Source organism: Protopterus annectens, chromosome 3.part1 (genome assembly GCF_019279795.1).
Source record: "Protopterus annectens isolate FY-2018-M chromosome 3.part1, PAN1.0, whole genome shotgun sequence".
Classification (NCBI taxonomy): Eukaryota; Metazoa; Chordata; order Ceratodontiformes; family Protopteridae; genus Protopterus; species Protopterus annectens.
The window spans coordinates 605,377,126-605,394,958 of record NC_056732.1 but is presented as its reverse complement, the minus strand read 5'-3'; the positions used below and the strand labels follow the sequence as shown (position 1 = coordinate 605,394,958).

The window sequence follows — 17,833 nt, the reverse complement described above, 5'->3', positions numbered from 1 at the left end:
GTTCTTCAATGGACCCTTCAGGTTCAGTGGTCCCCTCTCAGTTCCTCTCTCAACACTCCGATAGCGGTCAGCAAAGCGTGCAAGGATTCCCTTCTTTGGTGGCTTCTTTCTCCGGAGCCCCTGACAGGGAGACCTTTTTGTGCTGCATTTCCCCGAGCCACAGTGACCACGGACGCTTCTTGCCTCGGGTGGGGGGGGCATTCTGCGGGAAAGATTGTCCAAGGCACGTGGAACCCCACAGAGACGTTGTTGCATATAAATGTCCTGGAAATGAGGGCGGTGCTCCTAGCGTTGCAAGCACTTCACCACGTTCTTCCTTCAGGGACTATTGCGATTCAGACAGACAACATGTCGGTATTCTGGTACATCAACAAACAGGGAGGAACCAGGTCCTATCCTCTTTGTCGAGAGGCCATGAGAGTCTGGGAATGGGCAATTTCCACCAAACGCTTTCTGGTAGCAACGCACATTCCGGGAAAATCCATCATCCTTGCGGACAAACTCAGTCGCACCATTCTTTCACCTCACGAGTGGTCTCTCAATCCTCAGGTAGCGAAGAAGATTTTTGCCGTTTGGGGCAACCCTGTTGCGATCTTTTTTGCCTCTCCTCAAACGCCAAATGCGACAATTTCTTCGCTCTGCTTCCCCACCAGGGAATTCCCGAGATGCGCTGGTGCATGCTTGGCCTCCCGGTCTCCTTTATGCCTAGCCTTCACTACCTCTGATGCAGAGGCTTCTGCAGAAAGCCAACAGTTTGGGGAGCAGAATGATTCTCATTGCCCCGTTCTGGCCTCGTCAACCCTGGTTCCCCTTTGTATGGTCTCACAAAATCAATCCACCCTGGATTCTGGATCTGATTCCGGATCTCATCTCCCACCCTCTGGGAATTTCGGTTCCCAATCTACGCACCCTGAAATTGACAGCTTGGCTGCTCCAGTTCCATCCTTGATTAGGACTCCCGGTATCTCGTCACCGGTCAAGGCCATTTTAGTGGCAGCTCATAAACCTTCCACCAGGCAGGTTTATCAGAGTAAATGGAAGAGATTCTCTATTTGGGTGGTTCAGAGAACTTTGGATCCTTTCTCAGCACCTATGTCAGCAGTGCTGGATTTTTTAACAGACCTCTTTCATCAAGGGGCAAGTTCTTCCACGATTAAGGTACAATTGGCAGCCATCTCGCATTATCATATTGGTCATGAGACAGCTCCCTCATGACGGCTAAATTGTGCAAAACCTTTCTCAAAGGGATTTTTTGTTGAGGCCTCCAGTCAAGGAGATTGTACCACCTTGGGACCTATCTTTAGTTCTGCAAGCCCTTACTGCTCCTCCCTTGAGCCTGCAGCTTCTACAGACCTTAAGTACCTTTCCTGGAAGACTGCCTTCTTAGTAGCTATCACTTCAGCCAGAAGAGTGTCTGAACTTCAGGCTCTATCGTCAAGCCCTTACCTTTCTTTCTTTCCAGATAGGGTGTGCCTCAGGACCAATCCATCTTTTCTTCGAAAGTCTCTTCAGAATCTAATATCAACCAATCAATCAATTTACCTGTGTTTTTCCCAAGTACTCAAACAAAGGAGAATACAAATTGCATTCCTTGGATGTTCATAGACAATTACGATTTTATATTCACAGAACAGCTGGTCACAGGCAATCAGATCAGCTGTTCGTCTCCTTTGCTAAATTTGCTTTGGGTAAAGCAGTGTCTAAAGTCACACTATCTAGGTGGATTGCTAATTGTATTCTGCAGGCTTATGACACTTCAGGTAGACCTGCTCCTCAGAGGGTTACGGCTCATTCTACTAGGGCAGTCTCCACGTCAGCCGCCTTTAAGTCCCGTGTGTCATTGGATGATATCTGCGCGGCAGCTACTTGGGCCTCGCCTCATACCTTTATTTCTCATTATAAAGTGGATGTTGTTTCCAGGGGAAGAGCATCCTTTGGCTCAGCGGTGCTTCGGAACATCCTTCCATGACGGCCGCCCAAGATTCAGGTAGCTGGGGACTCTGTCCCACAGGTTGCAGACAAATGAAGTCTGCCTACTTCAGATTTAGAAGTTATGTACTCACCATAACGTTCCATCTGAGTAGGTGACTTCATTTGGATGCAACCATCCCCCCCTCCATCCCCCTGACCTTTATAGAGCGAGTATTTATGCTTTGTTCATGTACTGTAGTCAGTATTATTTAGGCAAACTCAATCTGAGGTCAGTCAGGGCTTGGCAAGGGGTTATGGGTAAGAGGGAGGAGCTAGGAGCTCGGAGCCTAAGCTTTTGAAATGCCGGCTCGGATCCGAGGTCGGATCCGATACCCACAGGTTGCATCCAAATGAAGTCACCTACTCAGATGGAACGTTATGGTGAGTACATAACTTCTAATTATTGTCATCATTCAAATGTAATTCACCACCTTTCCTCTGAAAGTCACTAGCTTTAGGAGGGATTAAGAGGGACACAGCCAAAATTTGAGTCAATCAGGGACAGTTGAATGGTATGCTGTCAATACACAGCATGTCAGAATAAAGACTGATTATTACCTACCGCATGCCAGCATAAAGAGATTGTCACTGTAGACAGTACAACTCCACCAAGAAAAGAAAAATGTCACTTACTTGTTGTTTCAGTCTCTCAGCGAGCTGTCAGCTCAGCTTAATAGTCACTCACTACAGTCCAATTGAACTAATTAAAAAAAAATTCAATATTAGCCTCAGGTCCTCAGAATGACCGATTTCCGATGCAATGTTATGCAATTCAAATTGCAAATACCCAAACAAGTTGACTCAGTCAGTGCCCACCGGCTGCTACTGTTTGGTTCTCACTCTTTTCCCAGCACATAAAGCCTGGGAAAAGTGCGAGACCCAATCAATAGCCATTCAGCCCATCACGTCACATACGTGCCTGCGGACGTGGCCGCCCGAGCCCCTTCCACTTCTATGCGGTTACAAAACCACATAGATTTCTGGGCATCACACTGATGCCTTCGTTCAGTAATCCAGACTGCTTTTACAGCAGTCTGGATTTATAGAAAAACTATTATTTTTTTACCCGGAACTTGGCAAGCATGCGCAGTTTGAGTTCCGGGACTTCAGCGAGTCAATCGGACTGACAATCGGACTTGTAGCTAAATAAGCAGGGGCCAAATAATAAATGATTGCATTAAAATAATTGATATTTTATTTACAAAATGCTGTTTATCTTACTGGGAGAACTGCAGTCCTGCAGTTCTATAGGACGAGCCGCCCCTGTCCTAGTCCCTGAAGTAAAGAATCATAGGAGATAAAAGGAAATGAGTCTTGTACCTATTTTCAAGTAGGCCAGGCCAGTCAAGCCATGGTTGATTTGGTGAATACCTATCCAATCATCGTATATCCATTTGAAAGAAAATAATGTATCACACTGCTTGATTTGCCATGGAAATCTGTTCCAGAGGTGTGGAAGGCTCTAGTATAATGAGACTATTCCTCCACTATATTTTATTTGTTTGCTGATGAAATTTAGATCCCTGGTTCTGGTATTTGTGGAGCTATTTGATTTGTGGAGATACAGAAGTACAGAAGGCAAAACACAGAGCTCCCTTCAGATGTCTGTAATATACTGAATAAAGGGAAAGTGTTTCTAGTCTTTTCTAGTTAGAGTTGTAAGCCAGCAATCTTCTAAGTTAGGAAACTTTAGTATCTTTCTAGTTGTTTAATATGTGTTGTGAGATACAACACAAAGGAGGCATTGTATTCAATAATTGATCTAATCAATGCTGACTATAAGCATTATATTTAGATGATATTCCTTTGAAAATTAGCTAAGCAGAAACAGTTACAGGCTGCTGTTCTTACATGGCAATCAAAGGAGAGTGAATTATCAACCCACGTTTAAGATCTTTAACAGTATTCTCTTTTTGGAGTGTCAGTGCTGTCATTATGGGGGTGGGATTGTTTACCAAATGTGACAATTTTGCACTTTTAATATTTAATTTGAGTTTGTTTTTAGTACACCAGATATTTAGAAGTGTAAGTTCTTGATGAAAGGCTTGGTTGTCAGAGAGGGATTTTGCAAACACTGCCAGTTTACAGTCATCTGCAAACTTAGATCTTGGTTCATAGTCTAGAAAAACAAATTATGGACAAAAGAGGTCCCAGCAGTGAGCTTTGTGGGAAGTCACTGTTCACCTTCACACTCTCTGATGAGGCAATTACTCCCCACACCATGCAAGGTCTGTCTTTAAGTCAGTTTGCTCTCCATCTTACTACATATGGATCTGTTTTTAATGCATTAAGCTTACTAATTACTCTAGCATGGGAGGATGGTGTCATATGCTTTGGCCAAGTCAAGGTACACTGTATGGACAGCACGACTTCTGTCAGCAGCCTGTGTTACCCTTTTGATGAAGATCACCTGATTCATTACACAGGATCTACCCTTGACAAAGCTAAACTACTATGGTGTTAGCCTGATGAAATTTTTATTATCATAGTGTATAAGGTCAGTTATAATATGTTCCATGGCTTTGCAAATGAGACTTGGCAAGCTTATGAATCTGTATTTCCTAGAGTAAGTGGGGGCACCCTTGTGAAGTTTCATCACTACTGCTATGAGCCAAACCTCACGGACAAAGCCAGTGGCTAAACTCGGGTTAAATATTTTAAGGACTGGCTCTGCCTGGGCTTGCCTAGTACTGTTTGTTAAACATCCAGGTACATTGTCAGGTCCCATGGAGAAAGTATTTTTAGTCTTGGAGAGCTCCTTCAGTGCTTTTTTTTTGACAATGGGGGGAGGGGTCTGAGAGATTCAGGGATAAGTGAGCTGTGGATAGTCATATTTGTGGTACAATTTGCAAAGAATTTGTTTGCTACTTTATTGTTAGTCTACTGGATCAGAGTAAGTGGTGACATTATGAATATGGGGCATAATTAGGTTTGTAACATAGCAAAAGAAGGATTTTAACTGTCCATAGGTTCAGATACTAATCTAAGTTCATGGGTTGCTTTAGTATATGTATTTATTTTAACTTTTTAGTCAATTTTCGGATTTTTGTTTTAAATTCCTGTTATTTACATCTTCTTGTGGACTACCAGTTCAAAACATTTACCTAAGTGGGCGTAGAATTCCTTTGTAAAGCTACTTGATACATCAGCTTCTGATGTGATGTTGCTACATGTCAATTTTTTGACTTCATAATTTAATTTGATGGGATTAGTTTGTTTGAAATCCTTGAAATCTCAGACATTGATTTCAGTGGGTTTAGTGGTTTGGAAGGTGAAGCTAATTGTTTATGACTCATCTTAACCAGGGAGGAGATAGCTCTAGAATAGCATATGAAGAAGCTATAATTGAAAATTAGTTCAAGAATAATTTTGTCCTATAGTGGGTTTGATAATAATCTGGTCAAAGGAGTTTTTGTTTCTAAATCTAAGATATTTTGGGCATATTCTACATTGGAGGTATAGGTTCTCCAGTTTATTGAGGGGTAGTTAAAGTCTCCGAAAATAATGGAGTTCTTGTTTATAGGGAGTTTATTGAGTACACTTAGGAATGTTATATGATTTTTCAGGGGACGTACAGGGTATCCTGTAACAGACTGTAAACTGATAGTTGGTCCTGTCTAGTTTTAATTGAATTCAGTGAGCTCCATTTGTAGGTCTCTGGGAATATGTGTCGAAGTGACATGGACCCTGACAAATATGGAGAATCGCCACAGTTGCCATCAGGTCTGAAGGCTTCATAGGCATAAAACCCAAGTATGGAGTGAATACTTTCTGAACATTTAAACCATGTTCTAGTAGTTGCAAAGGTATGAATATGATCCAAATGCAGGAAAGCCTCAAGGTCAGTTATTGTTGAGGCTTCTTGAATTGAGCAGAGTCACTTTAATGCAGTCCTGTTTTGGATTTGATATGTGAGTTGCATCGGAATGTCCATTAGTGAGACTCTACCTAAAAATGGCACTATAGGGGTAGCAAAGAGTGGAGTGAGAGATGCAGGCCATTGTTTGTAAAGCAAGTAGAAATGTCAAGCGTCTTATCCCTTGATAACACATACTAGATCCACTTGGAGTGACAGCAACTGTGCAGCCAGTTGTTGAAACTGGTTATCTTTTCTTTTTACCTAGGCATCATTTTTGGAGAAGGATGGATTCCACTCTGGACCAGATTCTTGCCTGTATTTGTGGCATGCATCCAGTGTTCTGACATGTCTCTCCGCATATCCCTCATGGTTTTGTGTCCCAATTTGTTCACCCCCACATGGGCATCTACAATGTTGTAGTTATATTTGTTAGGTGAAAGGGTCTTTAAGAGCCCTTAAAATATCCAAGATCTTGACACTTGAAAGATAACTCACCATTACCATCTCTTTGAGAGGAGGATCAGTGTGGCAGACTATAGGTTCACCGATCACTAAAACATTTCTATTTACCAAGAGGTCTGGTTTACTGGATTTGAGATAATTTAACTTTTGCTGAATACTTATTGAAAGAATCAAAAAAGATGATGTGGTGCTGAGACCTAGTCTTCATGTATCTGGAAGTCTTTGACAATTATTTTTTTTCAGCATTAGTGTAAGACATTTTACCGTGGGTTTGTTTAGTGTGTGGCTGTTGTGTATGTTGCTCAGACTCCATGTTTTTCTTTGAGCGTAAGCTCTCCATATTTGTTAAATATTTCCATCTTTCACAAACAGAATTCCTTGTGTTTAGTAAGAGTTTATTATCACTGAACATAAGGCAGTTACCACACTGTCTAAGGATACTATGAAACTGACAACAGAAGAGAAAATAAGTGTGCTGACCTTAATGGTACTGGGTTGTGCACAAATTAGGCAGGAAGATATGAAGGAGAGGATAACTCAAGCTTTAGCATTCTAAGGAGAGGCTCTTCCAGTTTGATCTTCTACTGCTTACTGTTATGAGCAGATGAGAAGAGACTAAGAGGAGCTTGCAAAGACACTTTGTAGAAAGGGTAGGTAAGGGTGTTTGGGGAGTTGGCAATTTTAATGGTTAAGGTGTGTACCTTACATACTCAAGACACAGGATTGATTCTCACCTTTAGGAAACATAGCTGGGCTTAAAAGACATGCTGGCGTTGTTAGCCTAAGAATAACCTATAAACCTAAGAGTCAAGAGATTCATTGGAGGGTTGAGTGAGCACCTTGTATTCAGGAGCTATGGGAAGAAGTAGGAGGGTAAAAGTAGTTAAGTAGCTGAAAGGGAGTGACTTCACAAAATGATAGTTTTGTACTTAATTATAGCAAACAACAAAGGAAGAGAGGGAGGGAGGGTGTTTATAGTCGGGTTAACATAAGGGAAGACAACAAGAGAGATAGCGAGTTTTTAAAAACACAACAAGAGCAAGTCACTTAGCTCTCTTGTTGAATAGCCCCAAACTGTCACAAACAGAAGATAATGCCTAACAAAAAAGAATTCTCTCACAAAAAGACAACCAATGTTTAATTTCAAAAGTTAGACCACTTAAAATAAAAAATATTGCAGCTGTTTACTGGAATTGTTGAATAAATGCTTAATAGGCTTACTACACTTTATTCAGATGCTGTAGGATCAGATGCAATAAAAGAAGAAAACTCTCCAAAACAGAGATTTTTGGAACAGTAAACAGTAAACTGTTGTGACTTCAGTAGGGTAAACACACTGAGGCCTCATGTAAAGGAAATGGCTAAAATACAACTGTGGGTTAGGCACAATCTGCTGTGTTATATTTTTAATCATTCAGATTTACTATAGTAATTAATAGTCATTATCTTGTGTGGATGAAAGTGATAAGAGGTAACATCTTCTTTTGAGTAGTCCCACAGGTTTATAATGGTCAGCACATACATGTGGTGTGCTGATGTTATATTTGTACCTGTTAATAATGACACAAATATAGTAAAGTGGCCAGGTGAACCTGTCCTTATTGCCATGTAAATTTGTGTATGATGGGAAGGAAAGTAACAGACTGACCTTATATCCAATTTAACTTTCTGTTCTTTTATTTTCAGGTGGTATTTTAATGTATGGGGCATTACTGCTGTTTGAGTCTGAGTTTGTGCATGTTGTGGCCATATCTTTCACTGCCCTGATCTTGACAGAGCTGCTAATGGTTGCATTAACTATTCGAACGTGGCACTGGTTAATGGTAGTTGCCGAATTCCTCAGTCTTGGCTGCTATGTGGCCTCACTTGCCTTCCTTAATGAATATTTTGGTAAGTAATAGGAATGTTTTCACATGCATGTAAGTTGCATGTGTTTTTTATCTACATGTTTGTGACTTGCATTGTGCTGTGAATGGCAGTTTACCTCATTACATATATCCAAAGCTTCTATCAATGTCTGAACACAAATATGTTATTAAAAATTGTTTGTTGTATGACAAAACTGTTTTTATTTCATTCACTTTATATAGATATGTGGACTTTGCTCTGTCATGAACCCAATATGAGACTGAAGCATGTATCCACTTCTAACAGAATATGGGCTTTTCCTTGTAGGCATTGCAAGGCTTGTTCTTATATAAGTGGTAAAAATTATTTTATACATCCAGTCACCAATAGGAAGTATGTTTTTGAACTCTATGCAGATTGCCAAACCGCGAATGTGATATATCTGGCACAGTGTAAATCTTGCCCTAGTTTCTGTATAGGTAAGACTAACTGCAAATTGAAAACTAGAGATGTGAAGTTGTTCAATCTCACCATTCATGCTTACACATAGGATCGGCTCCGAGTCGTCCGCTTTCACAAGCTCAAGGTTTTAGAGTAGCTCGAGGCCAAGACCCTATCCCATAATGATCTGTGTCTCACCTCAGATCTAGTTTGCTGCTGCAACAGATCGGAGGTTGAGAGCTCGGGCCAGTATTTCTTCTTTAACTTAAATTTTTGGATAGTTATATCTACATCTCCTTGTATATTTAGTGTGTTTTTTGGCTGGTTAGCCTTAGTGTGTTGTTTAGTCTCTATCCTATACTGTTTTGATGAATTTCTTCATCTTTATAGAGTGGCTGCTCATAGGCCTTATTGGTCGTGTTTTTGTTCTTTAATTCTGTTAGTACAGAAAGTTTAGAAAGTAGAAAATATTTATCCTTAGAGTTTAAATAGTTAGCTATAGATTTACAGCTTTAGTATTTTTGCTGTGTGTTTGTGTGTTATTAGCTAGTCTGATAGTACTTTGGGCCATTTTTTTTTCTTGACAGGTTTGCCTTTAGATATTTACATAGCGTTATATACATAGACATGATTTTTCTCTGGTACATATATTGTTTTTTGATATGGCTGATCAAAAAGAAAAACAAAAATCTGGATTTAAGAAATGCCCCAAGTGTGGGCAGAAAATGTCTATAACTGACTGCATGTCAGTTGTGTGTACTGTTTGGGGACAGTCCATCTACAGGAGGATTGTTCTGTTTGCCACTCCTTTAGCAGCAGGGTGTTACTGGAGCGTAGGAGGAAACTGGTAGATAGGGGCTTGCTGAAACCAGATTTCCAGGAATCGTTGGACAAGGCTGACTAGACTTCCAAGTCATAGAAGCGTTCAAAGTCATCAAAAGCTTCGTCGGAGCCGAAGTCATTGACTCCAAGCCTGACTGAGAAGGTGTGGTCACCGTTCCACAGTCTTCAGAGCCGAGCACTGAACTAGTGTTTCAGAGTCGGTCCCCGGTATTGGAGCCAGTTCCCGAAACCTTGAGGTCACCCATTTTGCAGTCAGTGGCTTCCTCGATACCTTCTACTCGTTCTTCGAGAACCCTCTCTGATGTGGATGTGGACCGAGTGGTGCAGAGGCTTCTCGAGAATCTGGCACTGGCCAAATTATTATCGGCTTCTACCCAACCGGTTTCAGAGCCGAAGACTATTTTACCTGCTGTGTCTACTCCTCATCTGAGCCGGGCCTTCGGAGCCGGGGAAGGTGGAACTGAAGATTGTTGAACCTTTGGAGCTGAGGCCTGTTCCAGTATTATCAGGTCCATCAACTCAGACTACTTCGGTGCCGTTTGAGGAATCTGCGAGCTGACACACTCTGGTCGGCTCCGGAGGGGGGGGGTCAAACCGATGGGTCGGTTCCAACCCTTCCACTTGGAGCTTCAGCTTGGATGAGCTTGGCTCCTTCCTCTGGGTCGGAGCCCACTGTGTCAGTGCAGGGTAAGTTGCCGTCTTCTTTGGAACCAGTTGCTTCCTCACGTCGGAGCAGTGGCGCCTTCGATGCTATAAGGAGGGTTATGTCTTCCAAGACTCCTACGTCATCAAGGCCTTCCTCCTCCCCTAAGGTGCCGATTACTGCCTCCATTTCACAGGTCCTGGTAAAGAGGTGAGACCCAGAGCCTCAGATACCCCCCACTGGGTGACCCCTGTTCTACTGAGATCTCACCAGAAGCCCCCACCAATGAGGTTCCCAGGAAGAAGCTTTGCAAGAGGAGGCATCTGGACTCCCCACAGGAGTCTATTACATCAGACACTGATTTAGAGGAGTCAGAAGGGTCCCCACGGTCCCCATCTGAAGATATGTCCTTTGCTGATATCCTTGAAGTGACTGGCAGTCCGTTAGCCCTACTGATGATGTATCGGTGCTCCTGAAGGCCTTTGGGTCTCAACCTTCCACCTCCTGGGTGACTCCACCCTTCGATGAACTCATGGAGTTGGTTGCTCAAAGGGTGTGGGGGTTTCCAGATACTGTGGCACCTGTCCCTTGGAGGCCCAACAAATTTATTACTTTACCCCAAGACAAAATATTACTTACCAAGGGAGTGCCAGTTGATGCCATGGTGGTGGCAGCGGCCACCAAGAAAGAGATGTCTGAAACCTCTTCTACTGTCCATCCGCCTAATAGAGATTCCAGGACGATGGACAGGTATGGGAAAAGCATCTTTAGTTCAGCAACTTTTGCTATGCAATCGCTCAACTATTTGACACATTTTACCTGCCTTCAAAGAGATCTCCTAAAAGTGCTTGGAGATACTCTACAGGGTAGTACAGCTGAAGGTGTCTCTGATAAGGTGAAGGCCCAGCTCAATACCCTTAATTCCATAGTTAATTCATCCATGCGGCTCATTTCTTACGCAGCCAATGGTTCGAATCGGGCAGCAGGTTCAGCGATAGCTCTTAGGAGACATTACTGGATGCGCTTATGCGCCTTTGCGGAAGCCTTCAAGTCTTCCTTCGTTAATACCCCATTTGACGGCTCGTCCCTTTTTGGGCCTAAAGTCAAGGAGACCCGCACTAGTTGTGAGCAAGATGGAAAGACTCTATCTGCCGTAGGAGTCAGTTTTTCCACCCCTACTAGACCATACATCAAAGGGCTAAAGGGAGGAAAAATGTGGTTCCGGAAGTTCCAAGGAGCTTTTCAGAACACATAGTGACCCCCCCCCCCCAGGGGCAGAGGAGGGGGCAATAATGGAATGCGCCACCCAGGCGGCAGAGGGGGTCCACAAAACCAGGGAGACATGGATCAGTTCTTTGGCAAGTCCTATCAGCGCTCCTGAAAGGAGGCCCGACTGTCCTACTCTGGAGGCAGTCGGGGTTCGCTTAGCTTTGTATCCAGATGCCTGGTTAGAAATTACAAAAGATTCTTCTGTGCAAAGCATTATCAGAGGTTACATCATCCCATTCTCAGAACCCCCACCTGTTCGAAAGAAAATAATAGACGTTCAACCCAGTCTCAGGGATCAAGCAGCCATAGAAATTTAAAGGCTGCAGGAAAAGAGGGTCATCCGGCCAGTCCCAGCAGACCAAATAGGATCCGGAACCTACTCCAGATTCTTTTAAGTTCCAAAGAAAACGGGACTGGAGGCCCATCTTGGACCTCAGCAGACTCAATACCTTTGTAAAGAAGCAGAAATTCAGGATGGTCATGCTTCAATCGATTCTTCCATTCCTAAGAACGGATGATTGGATGTGCTCTATAGATCTCAAGGATGCGTACTATCATATCAAAATGGCCAGACCATCCAGCGATCACTTGTGTTTCCGGCTGGGAGCCAGTCACTACCAGTTCTGAGCACTGCCGTTTGGTCTCACAACAGCCCCCAGAGTGTTTACCAAATGCATGGCAGTAGTTACAGCTCACCTGAGGTATCTAGGATTCCGAGTGTTTCTGTATCTGGACGACTGTCTCCTTACCGCCACCTCCAGGCATCAACTAATTCAATCCAGGGATCACACACTCATTCTGTGCTCTCAGTTAGAAATAAATATAAATTTCGACAAGTCTGCATTGTCACCATCATAGCGCATCTCCTTTATCAGTGCAGACTTAGACACCACCACCACCAGAGTAAAATTGCCACTGGATGGGATAGTCACTCTTCGGCAACAGGTATCAGACATTCTGACTAACAAAAAAGCTTCAGCCTTTCAAGTGTTGAAACTACTAGGTACTATGGCAGCAACGCTCATAGCAGTCCCTCTGGGGTGTATGCACATGAGAATACTCCAATGGTTACTCTTCACCCAATAGTCTTACCAACAACGTCCGATGTCATTCTTGATAATGATTACAGATTCATGCAAGAAGGATCTTCATTGGTGGTTGACCAGCCATCATGTAACAGTAGGTCACCCCTTTGTTCTTCCCCCTCCATCATCCACGGTGACCATGGACGCTTCTCTGATGGGGGGGGGTGGGCTTTTTCAGTGAAAAACAGCCCAAGGCACCTGGTCAGAGACAGAGTCACAGTTGCACATAAATGTCCTGGAGTTGAGAGCGGTACTTTTCGCATTGCAGTATTTCCATGACTCTACCTCTGGGGACGATTGCTATCCAGACCAACAGCATGTCTTTGGTCTGGTACATCAACAAGCAAGGGGGAACCAAGTCTTACCCCTTATGTCGAGAGGCCCTGAGAATTTGGCAGTGGGCTGTATCCACTGGGTGCTGTCTGATAGCAATGTACATCCTGGGGAAATCCAACATGATTGCAGAAAAACTGAGCCGAGCCATTCTGATGCCACATGAGTGGTCCCTCAAAAACAAGGTTGCGGAGAAGATTTTCCACAGATGGGGCCAGCCTTGCTGCGACCTGTTTGTGTCCCCTATGAATGCCAAATGCAGAAGGTACTTTGCCCTGAATCCCCCACCAGGGGACAGCCCAAGGGATTTGCTCGTACACAATTGGCCCCTGGGACTCCTATATGCCTTTCCACCCATTCCCCTGATTCCAAAATTCTTGCAGAAAGCCAAAGCCTTGGGGAGGACTGTAATTTTAGTAGCCCCGTTTTGGCCTTGATAGATTTGGTTCCCCTTCCATCGACTCTACCAACTGGGGGAACCTTGTGTTCTGGACCAAGTTCCAGATCTACTGATGCATTCGTCAGGGGGCCCTTCATCCTTCTCTTCATTCTTTCAAATTGACAGCTTGGCTGCTCCAATTCCCAACTTAGCCAGGTCACACGATTTCTCCTTGGAGGTACAGCATATTCTTGTATCCTCTCATAAAGCTTCCACCAGAAAGTTGTATGCCAGCAAATGGAAGCGATTTGCTTTTTGGGCTTCCCAGAATAATATTGACCTTTACGTCGCCCCAGTTGCTAGCATTTTGGAATTCCTAACTAAGCTTTTTCATGAAGGTGCTGCAGCTGCCACTATAACAGTTCAGTTGGCTGCAATTTCCAGTTTTCACCTCGGATCTGAAGGTTCTAACCTAATGTCTCACAGACTTTGTAGGGCCTTCCTCAAGGGTACCATACATCTTAGACCACCTGTTAGGCAACCTTTTACTCCCTGGAATCTGAATTTTGTGTTGTCCTGGATTATTTTTCCTCCCTTTGAACCTGCACCATCCTGCCATTTGAAATGTCTCTCTTGGAAGACTATCTTCTTCTTAGCCATTGCCTCAGCATGTAGAGTGTCCGAACTTCAGGCCCTGTCTATCAAACCCCCATAGTTGGTGTTTCATCCCAACAGAGTGTCATTGAGGACTAACCCTTCCTTCCTTCCAAAGGTGTGTTCGGAGGCCAACCTGAATCAAACTATTGAACTCCCAACTTTCTTCAGTAACCATTCTAACAAGTTGGAGTATATGTTGCATAAGCCTGATGTTCACAGGCAATTAAGATTTTATTTGGACAGAACAAAAGAATTTAGAAAATCGGAACAACTCTGTTTCTCATGTTGACACAAAGAAAGGGCTACCAGTATCCAAAGGTACACTTTCCAAATGGTTAACTGACTGCATAAAATTCACATATTCTTCAGTGAATCAACCATTAGAACATAGTGTGAAAGCACATTCCAATAGGGCTGTTTCTCCTTCCTCAGCTTCTGCGACTAGGCTGCCTTTGGACACTACATGTGCAGCTGCCACTTGGTCTAAGCTGCATAACTTCATCACTCATTACAAAGTAGATAGGGCCTCCAGGGACAGGGCTTCCTTTGGTTCCACTGTCCTCAGGAATATACTCCCGTGAGCCACCCAGGGTTAGGGTGCTTGGGACACTACCCATGTGTAAGAATGCATGGCGAGATTGAACAGCTTCACATAAAGAAGTTATGTACTTACCATAACGTTCCATGTGTGTTGTTCATCTCGCCTTCATTCTTACATTCCCACCCGCCTTCCCCCTCCAGGCTTCTCGAAGAACGAGTAAGACTTGCGGTCTGGTGGGTCTTGTTCTAGGATTTCTTACTCCGGCTGGAATACCTTTTATGTGTTTTTATGTTTTACATGCCTGGATCAGCAAACTAGATCTGAAGTGAGACAGAGAGCATCATGGGATAGGGTTTTGGCCTCAAGCTACTCTAAAACCTTGAGCTTGTGGAAGCAGCTGACTCGGAGCCAATGGATCGGCTCCAAACCCATGTGTAAGAATGAAGGCGAGATGAACAACTCACATTCTTCTATAAGGTTGAAGGATGAACGGAATGCCCTATGTCAACATATTATGATTTTTCCTGATCATGTTTTTTCTTTTATGGCCATACAAGTTATTAGAATGAACAAAAGAGGGAGTGATGTTGTGAATGTCACTGAGTTAAAATGGATAATTGAGTTAGCAGCGGATTGTTCACCTGGTTTGAATACTTCTGTTCCTTTAAAACCGGCCTTGAAAAAGAGGCGGATTAAATGTTAAATGTGATTGGCTGAATTGTTTTTAATTGATGTTTTAAATGGTTTATATAATGGTGTTTTGTTTTATGCATTAATGTCTGAAGAAGGGTTTATCCCCAAAGCATTAACATTTGTACTTGTTTATATATTTTATTAAATTTGTGTCGGCTTGTTGGACTCTGCTCCTCATTTTCATTTTCATTACTTGATACTTGGAGGAGCAGTGACCTTAGGAGAAGGGAGAGGCTTTTTTGTTCATTGGTTTAAAATTTGAATTTAAAAGGGAGGAGGTGCTTCCCATATCAGAGAATATCACACTGAATGGAATTCAGATTTAGAATGAACAGAGAATACTTGTTTCACATTTAGGTCAGCTAAAATTAGTCATTTGCATCGGGGCCTTTACTGATTCCCTGCTCATCGAGTAACTACATCAAAATCCATATGAAAGGTGGATCTTCTATTGAGCTTTCTAACTATCGACCTATTGCCTTACTCTCCCCATTAGCTAAGATAATGGAAAAATGTATTCACAAACAACTACTCAACCACCTACTACAAAAATAATCTACTAGCCAACTGCCAACATGGCTTTAGACCATTCCACAGCACAACAACTACCCTTCTATCCTTCACTGACTCTATAAATAAAAGTCGTAACAATAACTCCTTTTCCTCTGCGCTATTTATAGACCTGTCAAAAGCCTTTGATATGGTTAACCATAACTTCTAGACAAACTAAAGTACCATTCTCTTGATCCACAAGCATTACAATGGTTTAGGTGTTATCTTCAAAACAGACAGCAAGCAGTATTTTGGGATAACAATCTGTCTTCATTACTTCCAGTAAATATTGGAGTCCCACAAGGCTCTATCTTAGGTCCCCTTCTTTTTTCCTTATTTATTAACAACCTCCACATGAACATACCTCAAGCCACCTGCATTCAATATGCAGATGACTCAACCTTAATCTGTACTGCTAAGAACATAGCCTCCATCCAGTCCCTCACCCAAACTGTTTTCCAAAATGTAGAAAACTGGTTTATGCAACATTGCCTCCTCCTTAATCCCAAAAAAACAAAACTACTGCTTTTTACTCCAACTCATAAATCACCCACTCCATTCTTCTCTATAACCTCTAACAATGCTACTAACATAACCCCAGATACTACCACCCGCCTACTAGGTGTTACAATTGATAATCGTCTTAACTATGATGACTATATTAACTCCACCATAAAGTCTGTTAACAAAAAACTTGGTACTCTCTATAGAATTAAACCATTCCTTACCCCCTCAGCCAGGAAAACTATTGCCCAGACCCACCTCATTTCTACCCTTTTCTATGCCTCTGCTATATATACTAACCTATCAAAAAACAACATCTCCAAACTTTCTACCTGTTATAATAGCATAGCTAGATTCATCACATGTTCTCCATTTAAAACTCACCACTGCCTTAAACTAGGATGGCTAGAATTGCAGAACCATATACTCTGTCAACAGTTACTTATCACTCAAAAGATCCTGTACCACCCCAATAACACCCCTATCTTCACTAATCTGATTCTAATAACCATATAAAAAATCTAGCTACACCATCTAAAACAACAAAGCTGGTGACTCACTTTTCTCAAACACTACAGGTAGAAACTGGAACCAGCTCCCTCCTGAACTATCTACCCTAACTTCTACTTCTCTGTTCAAAAACATATTAAAGAACATCTTAAAACTCAGTGGCTTTGTCCTTGTGCTAACCCAGACTGAAATATTTTTCCCATCTTGCTCATACCCCTTCCCCTCTCCCCTAACCTAGGCCTCCAAATCTAGTTACTTCTCTTTTTTCTTTCTCATAGTAATAGGATAAAATATAAGGACTTTACTCTGTTTTGCTCATACTCAACTTGTGTTTAGTATACTTGTTTTTTTATTTAGTTTAACTTTTAGCATAATGTCTATAGTCAATATTTTTAATACTATATTTGTTCTTTTAACCAATGTTATACATGTCTTTGTTATATATTGTTAACTTTGTTACTGTTCATGCTTGGAGCTTTTCTCCCCGGGCCTCTACTGAAAATGGACATATATCCAGTTAGACTAGCCCAGTCAACAAATGTAAAATAAAATAAATAAATAAATAAATATTGAAGTACAAGGCATTAAAGCTTTCGAAGACATTTTTTATCAAAAAAGATTTTTAAATAAGACATTTAATATATAAAATGTGAATCATAGTTTTGTAATATTGTATTATTGCACATTTATGTAGTTGGAAGTGTTCTTATATATTTTTATGTCATTAACAAGATGGTTTTGAATTAATTTAAAAGCATTTTTAACATTTGCCCTTACAAGGACTTCCTTACATTTTGGCTCTTAATTGACAATCAACTTTAATTGTTCACCAGGGACTATTTAAGTATGGTATTGATGTATTTTAATTTGTTTTGAAGAAGTCTTGGGTTACAAGACAAAAGCGCTTTGACTACTGGTTTGGATTATTGTAATAAATCAATTTTTTATCTACTTTGGAGGTTGCTGTGACACTCTTTTCCTACTATTTCCACAAGAATTGCTTTGTTTGTTCATTGGAAGAAATTATGTAGTAACAATGAAGCAGCAGACCTATTTGGGTAACCTCTGATCTGATGTTGTCTATTTTTGTCCAGTTCAGTGTTTGGGTTGTCTGAGCTAATTGGATCCTCCATCTGTGCCTTCTACTAGAGTACTGGATCTGAGAGCTCTGACAATACCCACATATCTGACTGATTTACCTCAGATGTTGTTTGCCACCTGTTTGACCAGACGTGTCTACCGA

General features: G+C 42.0%; 1 protein-coding gene across 2 annotated transcripts in view; it reads left to right on the top strand.

The window, feature by feature from the left end:
- ATP9B (ATPase phospholipid transporting 9B (putative)) overlaps nt 1-17,833 on the top strand; it is a 4,837,291-nt gene that overhangs the window by 4,720,119 nt on the left and 99,339 nt on the right. For both annotated transcript variants that reach the window (XM_044066988.1, XM_044066990.1), the window contains exon 28: nt 7,979-8,182. In XM_044066988.1, the coding sequence (XP_043922923.1) occupies nt 7,979-8,182 (204 nt within the window). The remainder of the gene's footprint in view (nt 1-7,978; nt 8,183-17,833) is intronic.